Genomic DNA, 12,388 nt, shown 5'->3' with positions numbered 1-12,388 from the left:
GAGAATCCCAGAACCATCCGGGCTGGAAAAGCCCCTGAAGCTCCTCCAGCCCAAGCATGACCCTCACCCTGACCCCCCCCAACTGCCCCAGATCCCTCAGCGCTGGCTCAGCCCGACTCTTCAACCCCCCCAGGGATCCCGGGGACTCCCCCCTGCCCTGGGCAGCCCATTCCAACGCCCAACAGCCCCTTCTGCACAGAAATCCTTCCTCAGAGCCAGCCTGACCCTGCCCTGGGCAGCTTGAGGCCATTCCCTCGGGGCCTGGCGCTGGGGCCTTGGCTCCAGAGACTCATCCCCCCTCTCTGCCCCCTCCTGGCAGGGAGTTGCAGAGGGCCAGGAGGTCTCCCCTCAGCCTCCTCTTCTCCAGACTGAACCCCCCCAGTTCCCCCAGCCGCTCCCCAGCAGACCTGTGCTCCAGACCCTGCCCCAGCTCCGTTGCCCTTCTCTGGCCACGCTCGAGTCATTCAATGGCCTTTTTGGGGTGTTAACAAGTTTGCTCGTTAATGAAAGATGTAGCTTAGATATCATAAAACATGTCTACCCTGAATATATCTTCATCCTTTGTGCAGGGGCAAGCTGACGGAGCCATGGAACCAGCTCCCGGGCCTCGTGACCAGACGTGTGAACTTGCTCATAAATCAAGTAGATAAGCAGGGAAACTCCCTCGGCTTCCTCCTTAAACCCCGGCCAGGCTCTGGAGGAATCTAATTGCAGAGTGACACCAGATGTTTCCACTCAAAACAAAGGTGCCAGCTATTCTGTCTTGCTGATTTTGGGAGTATATAAGGCTGGACCCGCTCACAGTGACTTTAGATGCCTCAGCCATGGGTGGATGCACCCTGTAGGATTTCCCACATGCTGGGAAATGCTCAAAAAAATCCTCCCTGCACCCAGGGCTGTCCAGAGCCTGCGGGTCTGGATGCTGGTAACGGGTGCAAGTGGTGATGGAGCTTTCTTAATCGCTATTCTCTCTCTCTTGTAGCAACGATTTGATGCATTACCCTGTGTTTTCCTACATGTTTGCTTCAAGTGCAATATTCTGTCTTTTCTTACTGCGTGTTTTCTGCATTGCTGTTACAGTATTTAGTTTTCTCCAGTAAAATACACCAGCTCTTTTCACTCTGGTGTCTGAGTTTAATTGGGATCCCTAATCAGCAAAGCAGGTGACAGGTTAGTGACCTCAGGGGATGAGTGTGCTCCTACCTGGGGACAGGATGCAGATGGCCATGAGGAGCACGTGCTCTTCTTCATGAAGGTTCAGCTTCTTCAAGCCAATCTGGAACTTCACCAGCGGCTCGAGCAGGTCCATGCTGTGACCAGCTGGGGAGAGAAAGGACCTTGAGCAAGAACAAGATCTCCCACAGCTGGGGGATGAGCGTGGAGCTCGGCAGAGCTTCTTTCAGCACAGCAAGGAGCCAGGACAGCAGGAAGAGGACTTTATTTTTTAATTGTACTTTTCTCCCCAATAATTTCTCTAAGGCAGGAGATTACAGAGCAGATTTTGCTCTTGAAATCCATAAAGACAATTAACTTATGAATATTTTGCCTCCTTATCACCACGGCCACGGCGCACTGTGTCCTGCCCAAGCACCACAAATTCTTGTGTGCCCAGAGCTCTCCTGCAAGCAGATTTTTTATCCTGCCTTCAGTGGGGGTCAACTGCCCCGTGCCTGGTCCCCTGGGATCTCGCCTTCGCACCAAGGGTCTCGGCATCCCCAAAGAATCCCAGAATCATCCGGGCTGGAAAAACCCTTGAGGCTCCTCCAGCCCAACCATGACCCTCCCCCTGACCCTTCCCAACTCCCCCAGATCCCTCAGTGCTGGGTCAGCCCGACTCTTCAACCCCCCCAGGGATCCCGGGGACTCCCCCCTGCCCTGGGCAGCCCATTCCAACGCCCAACAGCCCCTTCTGCACAGAAATCCTTCCTCAGAGCCAGCCTGACCCTGCCCTGGGCAGCTTGAGGCCATTCCCTCGGGGCCTGGCGCTGGGGCCTTGGCTCCAGAGACTCACCCCCCCTCTCTGCCCCCTCCTGGCAGGGAGTTGCAGAGGGCCAGGAGGTCTCCCCTCAGCCTCCTCTTCTCCAGACTGAACCCCCCCAGTTCCCCCAGCCGCTCCCCAGCAGACCTGTGCTCCAGACCCTGCCCCAGCTCCGTTGCCCTTCTCTGGCCACGCTCGAGTCATTCAATGGCCTTTTTGGGGTGAGGGGCCCAGAACTGAACCCCCTCAGCGAGGGGCGGCCTCCCCAGTGCCGAGCCCAGGGCTCAGATCCCTTCCCTGTCCCTGTGGCCACGCCAGGGCTGGTACAAGCCAGGATGCCATTGCCCTCCTTGGCCCCCTGGGCACACTGCTGGCTCATTCTCACCCCCCAGCCCCTCTCTGACCGGCAGGTTACTCCAAGTCTCTTCCAAGTGCAGGGAGAGATTTGAGGTCCATATGGATGATTTGCACACCCTGTCTCTGTGTTGGTCCCCAAATCCTCAAGCAGGGGAGGTTCAGGGCAGGATTCACCACTTTTCCTAGCAGAGGGGTTTCCTGGCTGCAGAGGGACCACACAGCAGTTTTCCAACCCTCACGGCAGCTCAGAGCAAACCGAACTCATCCCCTGTGGCAAGGCAGAGGAGTTGGAGACAGCTCTGAGCTACAGGCACACGCTCTGGTGTTGCTTTTCTTCAGGAGTTCTCGGCCCTCCCCATGCACCCGGTGTGGCTGCAGGAGGCCCACGCGTCCCCCAGCGCAGGGGCCGAGCCGGGGGTCACAAGCTGTGCAGCCTGCCAATGCGTCCCTCCTTGCACACTGCTCAGGATGGGATTTTTGCATCCAAATTTAAGGCTGGGATGATATTTCTTAGCCCAGGAGAGTGTCCGGAAGCCTTTACCTTGGGTGACATCACTGATCCTGTACTTGAAGTCGTTGCTGCCGCAGGTCCACGTCATGTCCTCGAGGGTGAAGGACTGGTTCGAGCGCAGCATGATCACCTCGATGGCGCTGGATTTCAGCAGGACGATCTGGTCCTCTGCTGCCAGATCCCTGGGCAGGGGGAAGAGGGTGATGTGAGATACACCCAGCGAGCAAAGCCACAGAAACCGGCCACCCATGCGCCAGGTTCTCCATCGGTAACCCGGTCCCTTTGCTGGGGGCACGCCAGCTTCTGCCTGACCCCGGGTTTCTGTGCAATTCTCTTGTCCTATCGCTGGTTACTTGGTTCGAGAGACTCATCCCCATCTCTCTGCAACCTCCTTCTATAACTCCCTGCCAGGAGGGGGCAGAGAGGGGGGGTGAGTCTCTGGAGCCAAGGCCCCAGCGCCAGGCCCTGAGGGAATGGCCTCAAGCTGCCCAGGGCAGGGTCAGGCTGGCTCTGAGGAAGGATTTCTGTGCAGAAGGGGCTGTTGGGCGTTGGAATGGGCTGCCCAGGGCAGGGGGGAGTCCCCGGGATCCCTGGGGGGGTTGAAGAGTCGGGCTGAGCCAGCGCTGAGGGGTCTGGGGGAGCTGAGGGGGGGTCAGGGGGAGGGTCATGCTTGGGCTGGAGGAGCTTCAAGGGCTTTTCCAACCCAGATGATTTTGTCACTCTGTGATTAAGCAGCAGGTATTTCTGCAGCTCTATTTATTGAGGGGCAGCACCCAGTGTCCCAGGCACCAGCCTCGGGTTAAAACAGGACCTAAGGTCCTTCACAAACCAGGATGGGGACCACTCACATGGCTTTGAGCATCTCAGGAGCTCAAGCGTTCTGCTGACAGGTGAATCAGGGTAAAGACAGGAGAGGAGTAACCTCAGGAAGGAGGAGAGACAGAAAACATGAAAGTAGGAACAGACCTGGGAAGGGAACAGAGCCTGAGGGATGGCTGTGAAGATGAAACAGAGAAAAATGATCTGGCTGTGAAGGGTACGACGGGATTCCAGAGAGCAGAAAAACATCATGGACATCACGTCTGGGAGCAAACGTCTCACCTGAATCCCGGGATCATTTTGGCAAAGCCGATCACCTTCTGTATGCTGTAGCTGACCAGGTCGGCCAAGTGCGGGAGCATGGAGAGGTGGGAGAAGTCGATGTTCATGGAGGAGCTCTCATCGTTCTCCTCAGAGAGCACCAGGTTCGAGAACATCTGGGGCTCCACAGACTCTGGAGGGAGGGAGATGGTCAGAGGGTACCTCGGTTGTAGGCAAGACATTCCGGGTGAGGGGAAGGATGCCCGTCGCAGCGGGAATGGCGTCTGTCCCACCAGGAGGGCTTTGTGCTGTGTTTAGACAGCAGGATGTGAGGAATGGGGCTGGGAGAGGAGCAGGAATTCGCTGGCCGCCAACAGCATCAAGATTTTTGCACTGAGGCCTTTAACTCCTCTCCTGTGCTGGGATCAAGTCTAATCGCAGCCAGAGCAGCAACGCCGTAGCCCAGCGTTCACCTTCACAGAACCCCAGAATCATCCGGGTTGGAAAAGCCCCTGAAGCTCCTCCAGCCCAACCATGACCCTCCCCCTGACCCCCCCCAACTGCCCCAGATCCCTCAGCGCTGGCTCAGCCCGACTCTTCAACCCCCCCAGGGATCCCGGGGACTCCCCCCTGCCCTGGGCAGCCCATTCCAACGCCCAACAGCCCCTTCTGCAAAGAAATCCTTCCTAAGAGCAGGTCTAACACACTCCCCTTGGCCATCCTGGAGGGCTCAGACACACAGAGGTCTGCAGGGCCACGATCCAACCAAGCATTTAATGCTTTTTGTTCACAAAAAGCCTTTGCAACATCCCCAGGAGAGTCTTACAGTTAAATAAGCTCCCCAGAAGAAGTAAAATGAGGGTTTGAATGGCCAGATTTAGGTAAAACTGTTTTGATTCTACCCCTGTCGCTTACGGAGAGGAGAGTGTGGTACCTGGAAACGTGCTGAAGGCATCGGAGCCGAAGAGGTCGGTGGAGTCCTCCGAGGACAAGTCCTGGGTGAGGAGGGAGGAGGATCTTGCTGCCCCTCTGTTGCTAGGGTTGTTTCTCACGGGGGGCTGGAAGAAAGAGCAAGATGTGAGGAATGGGGCTGGGAGAGCAAGTTGGTGGCAGCCGTTCGCCTGCTGCCAACACCATCGAGGTTTTTGCACTGGGATTTTTAACTCCTCACTAAGGAGAAGTCGTGGGATGAAGCGGGTTTGGAGGATCTGGGCAGGAACCGCTTTGGTCCCGTGTGTGGGAATCGGGGCTGGCGTGCCCCAGACGTACCCGAAACTTGGTGAAGTCGGAGTACGTGGGGTCGTAGGTTTTGCGATGAGCCTCAAGGAGGATGTCGATGACTTTCTGCTGCTCCTCCGAGAGTTTGGGCTTCAGGCTCTCCTTGAGCGCCTCCTCCTCCTTGCGCTTCAGGATCATCTCGCGCTTCCTCTGAACCTCCTCGTCTGTCAGGATGACTGCAGGGACAGGGAAAGTGTCAGAAAGAGGTGAAACAGGGATTGAAGCAACCCCAGGACACTGCAACCAGCATCCCCATCCCCCTGCTAATCAGTTATTAAACCTGCATCAACCCCGTCCTGCTCCTCTCCTCCACTGCCAGGTCGTGGCGTTTTGCTACGAGACCGACACAATTTACAGCCCACTCGGGTGCTTTTAGGCAAGGACTGAGTGCAATAAGGTCACGTCAGCGCTGCCACGTGTTTGCTCTGTGCTTTCAGGTGAAAGAAATCTTGATCCTGCAAGACCCAGGCCAGTGGGTTCATCTCACTGCAGCGCTGTTGTCAGCAGCGCTCGACAACAGAGGGAGCCCGACGCGGCACCGCTCAGCCTCCGGGTATCCCGCAGTCCTCTGGAAGCACGGCAAATATTTTTAAGCTAAGGGGACATATAAACATACCCCCACTCCCAGAGCTGGGTTTTTACAGCTTGTATTATGGGTGACAGCCAGCGGCCAAGGGCTGGACTCAAAGGCCATACGCAAGGCTTCTCCCATTGATTTAGGGAAGGAGAGCATCCACAGGCAATTTGGGCTGAAATCTTACTTTTTTTAAAAAAGTTTAAAGCCCTGAATAGCCTCACAGGGTTGAAAGAGAAGAAAACAAGGACCCGCAACGATCTCTTGGGGCAGCAACACCCCATCCTCCTAACAGAGACACACATTCACAAAAGTACTTGTTAATACACATCCACCAGCGGCCCTAAAAATAGCAGTGCCCATTCCTCAAGATGTTATTAGCCCTTTAACCAGTCATTAAAGAAAACCTCAAGCACGTTATCTGATGACGAGGTGGCTTTCTGCCTGCCTTGGGTTGCAGAGAGATTGGATGCTGGGCAATTTGAGGTGGAATTTGGGACGAGAGGTCGGCGAAGGGCAGCGGGAGCCCGGGTCGCAGGGCTCGAGGCAAGGAACTGTTTGCAGTTCCCTGCTCCTTTCTGCCACCTTTAGCCGACGGCATTTTTCCAATATGTTTTCAAACTTGCACAATCTCAGAGGGGACTTGAAGATCTCGGAGGCACGGGAACAACCGGCTGGGGCTGAAAGGTCGCTCTCATGATCAGCACGTTATGGCTCTGCAGGGGACAACACGACTGCTTGGGGAGAAAAATTAGGATTTTGCCATCTCCCAACCTGGTTCTTTTTACAAAAGCTGTGGGTCCATCTGGGCGCTGCGTGCAAGAAGGGAAACTGTTCACAGATGAGGCAGCATCCGTGGGGAAAGAGCCATGTGGGGCTGGGAATGAGGACGGGGTAAAGAGCTGAGTGCTTGGGCTGTGGCCGTGGTGTTCAAAGTCTTTGACAGCACAGTCTGTCCCGAGCCCTGGGGCTTTGGAAGGGGTTACTGGAGGTGTCTACATCGAGAAAACCTCAGATCCTGCAAGTGAATCGATGCGAAATTAGGAAGAACCCACAGAGCAGACTGGAAAGAAAAGGATGTTTCCGTGTTGGGGCAAGACTGCCTTGGGATGTCTCAGCCAGCTTTTGGAAATCCACCCAGATTTGAAGCAGCGAGGCAGCAGCGTTTCTCACACTGGTAGGAGCTGAAAAGCAAAAGCATTTCCCAAAGCATCGCTTCGGCAGGGGAACAAACACTGGCAAAGTTTGTGCTCCAAGTCCTAAGGCAGCCAGATTTCCCCACGCAGGGTCGATGCAACAAAACATCCCGTTTCTGTGTATGTCCCAGGGCTGCCCCGAGGCTCGGCAGAGCACGTGGGCCACACGCTGCTGGGAATCCATGGCCAAAGTGCCAGTGACGTCGACAGAAACGGGCCCCAGCCAGCACCAGGTCCCAGGTTTGGTGTTTAACACTCTGCGAGGACTTGCTGGAGGCCATGGGAGAGTAAAACCCAAAGGAAGCCCCCGCAGACAAATCAAAGGGTGTTTAAAAAAAAAAAAAAAAATCAGATAAAGGGGAATAACGATTCCCTTCCAGCTTGTCTGGTGTTGTGAAGGGGAGTGCTGTGACACAGCCACGACACAGCCCAGCTGCATGGGTGCTGTGGATTGAGAACCACCCCCAGCCTCTTGGGTGAAATTGTTCCTGGTGATGATGGGGAGCAGCAAACCTGAAACACCCCTCGCCTGGGACGGCTTTTCCGTAGGATGGGGGGATAACATGGATGAGGCATGTCAGCTCAGAGACTCACCTAAAGTCCTGGGGGGAAAGGATTTGACCCTCATTTTTCAAGGATGGATATTGCCCATCACGTCCCTGCCTGCCTCGAGGTGGGAAACGGCACCAGGAAGCAGCTCGATGCCGGCACCTTCCACTTGAGATCCCAGCTCACGCCTCAGCTCTGATTTCTTTCCAAACCCTGAGCTGGAGACGTCCAGCCGCAGACTTCTGGCACAACCGGCGACGTGGCGGAGCGTTTGTGGGCTGCCCTGACCCAGAGCCTGAGATAACATCTGCCCATCGCTTCCAGACAGACGCTGGCCCCCTTTGCCAGACACCACGAGGGCAGCGGGGGAAGCCACGGCCGACACCGAGGGTAGAGAAGTAAAACCCTGGCCAAAACCAGGGGCTTGGAAGGGCTGGAGGATGATGTGGAGCAGCACAAAGGCAGACTCGCTCCGTCAGGCGAGGAAAGAGCAGCCAAATGTAAAGCAAAATTGAAGTTTAGGAAATGTCAGGCATGAAACCGGATAGAGTTTGAGCGTTTCTTTGAATGGTGGGTGCTTCTGCCTGCTCCGGCTGGAGCCAGGGGCACTGCTCAGCCCCAGGGGTGCAAAATGCTGGGGGGTTGTTCCTCCACCCTGGGACAGGCTGCCTGGCACGGCTGTCATGGTGGGGTGGCATTTGGGATCTTGCTGGGATGGTGGTGGGGGTCAGAAACTGAGCTGGTGTCCCCTGGCTGGGGACAAAAACACCCCTCACAGCATCAGCTTTGGGGTGATTCATGGCTAGATGAGGGCCAAGCAGCAAAAGCAGTGTAGTAGGGTGAAGGCACAGGGCCAAGGTGATGCATCAAGGTCAGGAACCATCCCCTGAGCTGCCCCGCAGGGTGCTGGAACCCCGCTTAGCTGCTGAGGATCCTGAGGATGGCTCTGGACCAGCTCACAGAATCACAGAATCATCGACTCTTCAATGCCTCCAGGGATGGGGACTCCCCCCCTGCCCTGGGCAGCCCATTCCAACGCCCAACAGCCCCTTCTGCACAGAAATCCTTCCTCAGAGCCAGCCTGACCCTGCCCTGGGCAGCTTGAGGCCATTCCCTCGGGGCCTGGCGCTGGGGCCTTGGCTCCAGAGACTCATCCCCCCTCTCTGCCCCCTCCTGGCAGGGAGTTGCAGAGGGCCAGGAGGTCTCCCCTCAGCCTCCTCTTCTCCAGACTGAACCCCCCCAGTTCCCCCAGCCGCTCCCCAGCAGACCTGTGCTCCAGACCCTGCCCCAGCTCCGTTGCCCTTCTCTGGCCACGCTCGAGTCATTCAATGGCCTTTTTGGGGTGAGGGGCCCAGAACTGAACCCCCTCAGCGAGGGGCGGCCTCCCCAGTGCCGAGCCCAGGGCTCAGATCCCTTCCCTGTCCCTGTGGCCACGCCAGGGCTGGTACAAGCCAGGATGCCACTGCCCTCCTTGGCCACCTGGGCGGGCACACTGCTGGCTCATTATCAACCCATGTAGTAAAGACCCCGGACGCAGCCTTGAAAGCCAGGGAGCAAAACTGAATTCATCCCTGCTGCTTCCCCCCAGAACATCCCTTTCAGCCCTGCTGACCTGCCTCAAACCCTGGCTGTGATGCCTCAGGACTGGAAGTCAGAGCCAAATCCCTTGCAGGTGTAATCGGCCACACAGCTGACGGGGACGGGCCAAGGAGTGGCACGGACCGAAAACCCCCAATTGCACAACAGGAACTGAAACACTGCGATGGCTGGAGGGTGGGTAACGGGATGCTGCAGGCTGGCCGGCGGGTGTGCATCTCCTACAGCCCGTGGGCTTGCAGGGAAACCAGAGAGGAGGGAAGTTGGGCACCTCGATCCCAGAGAGATCTCGAGGGGCTGGAGCGAGGGCAGAGGAGGGCAACGAGGCTGGGGAGGGGCTGGAGAATCAATCCTGTGAGGAGGCAGGGAAGGAGCTGGGAGTGTTCAGGGTGAGGAGGAGGAGGCTGAGGGGAGCCCTCATCCCTCTCTGCAGCTCCTGACAGGACGTTGTGGAGAGGCTGGGGCTGGGCTCTGCTCCCAGGGGATCAGGGACAGGACAAGAGGGAACGGCTGGAAACTGCCACAGGGGAGGGTCAGGCTGGGCAGGAGGAGAAAATGTTTCCCAGCAAGAGTGGTCCGAGAGTGGAACAGGCTGCCTGGTGGGGGGAGTCCCCATCCCTGGGGGGGTTTCAGGGCCGTTGGGATGAGCTGGGGGGGGATGTGGGGTAGGGGAGAACTTTGAAGAGTCGGGCTGAGGGTTGGACTCGATGATCCCAAGGATCTTTTCCAACCTGAACAATTCTGTGACTCTGAGAAGCAGCAGCAATTTAAATCACAGGTCCTGGACCGGTGCCGGAGCAGCTGCAGGGCCGCCGGCTACTGCTCCCCCCCCGCCAAGGAGGTCGTGTCCCTCCGACGCAGCTGAGGCACGGCTCACTCAAGCGACGCTCACACAGATTTCGGAGAGGGCCTTCCAGCTGCTCAGCCCCTGCCAGCTCCCAAGCCTGCTCTAATTACAGAGGACGCTGGATGTTTATAGCGTGTGCTTTGAGCCGGCGGGGAGCGCAGACGCTTCCCGGCCAGCCTGCGAACGCCGGGCCACCGCCAAGTGACGTCTTCCCGGACAGGCACAACTCTTCCCTCCCTCCCGTGCTCCTGCTTCGCCTCTCGCCATTGCACAACCCCGCCGTGGCAGCAGCTCCCGGGCCAGGGAACACATCCCACGTTTGGGGCAGTGGGGACTTTTTTTTTTTGCTTTTTTTGCTTGGAGTATCGCCGCCTATTCGGGGAAGCGGAGGAGAGCTGGGAAGGCCACCTCCCTCCTTGCTCACCCTCGTCCCGCAGTCCCACCCTAAACAACCGAAATCCTGCCAGCTCCCCCGAGCATCTCTGCTCCTCTCCTGACTGATCTGGGAAATTCCCCTCTCTCTGCACAATCTCCTTCCAGTTTCTGCTCCTCTCCCTGGCTCTGAGACGTCGGTTTGTTTCTTTTTCTCCTCCCCTTTGGGGATTTTCAGCACTGAGATCATAAAGGGAGCCTCATGGTGAGGGTGAGGATGCTGAGCATCAGCTGCTCGTGACTACGACCAGATCCCAGAGAGGCTTTTCCTTGGAAAAGGGGAGAGAAGATCCACGGGGCGCTGACCCCAGGCAAACCACTAACCTTGCTGTGGCACCAGGGAGGGGGATTTGCTGCAACTGCCTTCCCCAAGGGCCAAGGACCCGGCTACAGCGAGACAAACTGCCTCAGGACATGGCTGGGGATCCTCCCAAGGAGATTCACTGATTTCCAACTAACTGGCACCACAACAAGCACACAAAAAATTCCCCAGCAGCAAATAAAGTGGCAGGGAGAGGATAAATTCAATGCCTGCAGCCCCGGGGAGCCCGTGGGTCCCTCCGGCCGCTTGATTTGGTGATGTATAATTTATCTTCCTGCCTCGCAGCAACACCTTGAGACTGAGCAGGACAGATGACCTGTTCCCCATCCCATAAACACTGGAGAAGCTGCTAAAGGTCAGGGGGAAAGGGGCAAGACACTAAGAGAAGGGAATCACCCAAAGGTTACGTGCGGCTGCAGAGCCTGAGTCCATCTAACAGCCCGTGTTTTGGCAGACACACATGTTCCCTCCTGAGCTCCAGGCAAAAAGCAAATTTTGCAGGGTAGGAAGGGTAACTTCAGCATTTTCTTGCCACCAAAACCAGTGCCAAAGCAGGCAGGATAGTCCAGCAACAGATTCTTTACCCCACTTTAAAGTACTTTTGTGCTAAGCATCATCTTAGGAGAAAGCAGCAGGGAGCGGGCAGGGCGGCAGGAGGGAGACCTGCCCTCCCCGGAGGCATCTGAAGGGAAACTGCTCCCGAGAGCAGCGAAAGGAGCGTTCCCAGACACCACGGCTCGGGCTGCGAGGTGGGTTTCTCCTCCTCTGATCGCCTGCCCCACAGCCTGCGCGCCTGCCCTGCGCTTTACCCTGCGCAGATAAGCAGGCGGAAAACCACAAATATTTGCTAACGTTGGCTGCGGACAGCTTGGGGTGAACTCAGGCGTTGTGGCTGGGCCATAAATCCTGCCCCAGCCTTATGGCCGTAACCTGGATGCCCTCCAGCTTCCACCTCGCCCCCTCCTTGGTCCCTCTGCAGGGGACAGTGGCCGCCCCGACGCTGTCCCCAGCTCCCTGGGGAGTGCTGGTGGCTCAGGGCTTTTGCTCGGGCAGAGTTTGAACACACACGATCCTTTCCTCGCTGCGTCTCCCCCACGGGCACCGAGTCCTCCAGCCCATCACCGCAGCATCTGCTCCCCAGGTTTGGCTGCACCCAAAGTGCACGTGTCGGGGAAGGGACCCTCGGCACGGCCACCCTGCTACAGGTCTCAGCCCTGCGTGGTTTGGGCTGGAGGTGATGTCTAAAATCATCCAGGCCACCAACCAGCCCACACTCTGGGGATGGAGAAAGGTCTGCCTGCACCAAACCCCAAACTAACACAGGCACAAGGTCCGTCCCCTTCCTCCTCCTCTTTACCCCCTGCTCACACTCTCTTTTCTTCTTCAGACTCAGATCCCGGCAGCAGCGGGGCCAAACTGGCCCAAGCCTTGCCTGTGACAATCCCCATCACCTTCAGTGACAGCCTGGAGAAGACTCAAACCCTCCTCAAGAGCCTCAAGATCCTCGATTCAACCTAAAAATAACAGCAGCACACCTTGTTCCCCTTCATTTAACCAGCAGCAAAGTCCACAGGAAGGCTATTTTTAGTCTCCTTAGGTTTTGTTAATCTAGTAACAGTTTACTAACGAGGTCACTTACAAGTTAACTCCTGCAGAGAGCACACACAT

At 57.0% G+C, this 12,388-nt stretch overlaps 2 protein-coding genes across 3 annotated transcripts in view; one reads left to right on the top strand and one right to left on the bottom strand.

Annotated features, from left to right (window-relative positions):
• The window catches only part of LOC141971824 (uncharacterized), a 165,479-nt gene that overhangs the window by 30,083 nt on the left and 123,008 nt on the right, over window positions 1–12,388 (top strand). The gene's annotated exons all lie outside the window — the stretch shown is intronic.
• Window positions 1–12,388, bottom strand: part of VDR (vitamin D receptor) — a 45,612-nt gene that overhangs the window by 1,624 nt on the left and 31,600 nt on the right. For both annotated transcript variants that reach the window (XM_074929510.1, XM_074929511.1), the window contains 5 exons: window positions 5,196–5,380; window positions 4,861–4,984; window positions 3,948–4,119; window positions 2,877–3,028; window positions 1,204–1,320 (listed from right to left, as the gene is read on the bottom strand). In XM_074929510.1, coding sequence (XP_074785611.1) covers window positions 1,204–1,320; window positions 2,877–3,028; window positions 3,948–4,119; window positions 4,861–4,984; window positions 5,196–5,380 — 750 coding nt within the window. The remainder of the gene's footprint in view (window positions 1–1,203; window positions 1,321–2,876; window positions 3,029–3,947; window positions 4,120–4,860; window positions 4,985–5,195; window positions 5,381–12,388) is intronic.

Source organism: Athene noctua, chromosome 30 (assembly GCF_965140245.1).
Source record: "Athene noctua chromosome 30, bAthNoc1.hap1.1, whole genome shotgun sequence".
Classification (NCBI taxonomy): domain Eukaryota; kingdom Metazoa; phylum Chordata; class Aves; order Strigiformes; family Strigidae; genus Athene; species Athene noctua.
Note: the sequence above shows the minus strand (reverse complement) of the source record. Positions and strands in the feature narration are given on the sequence as shown.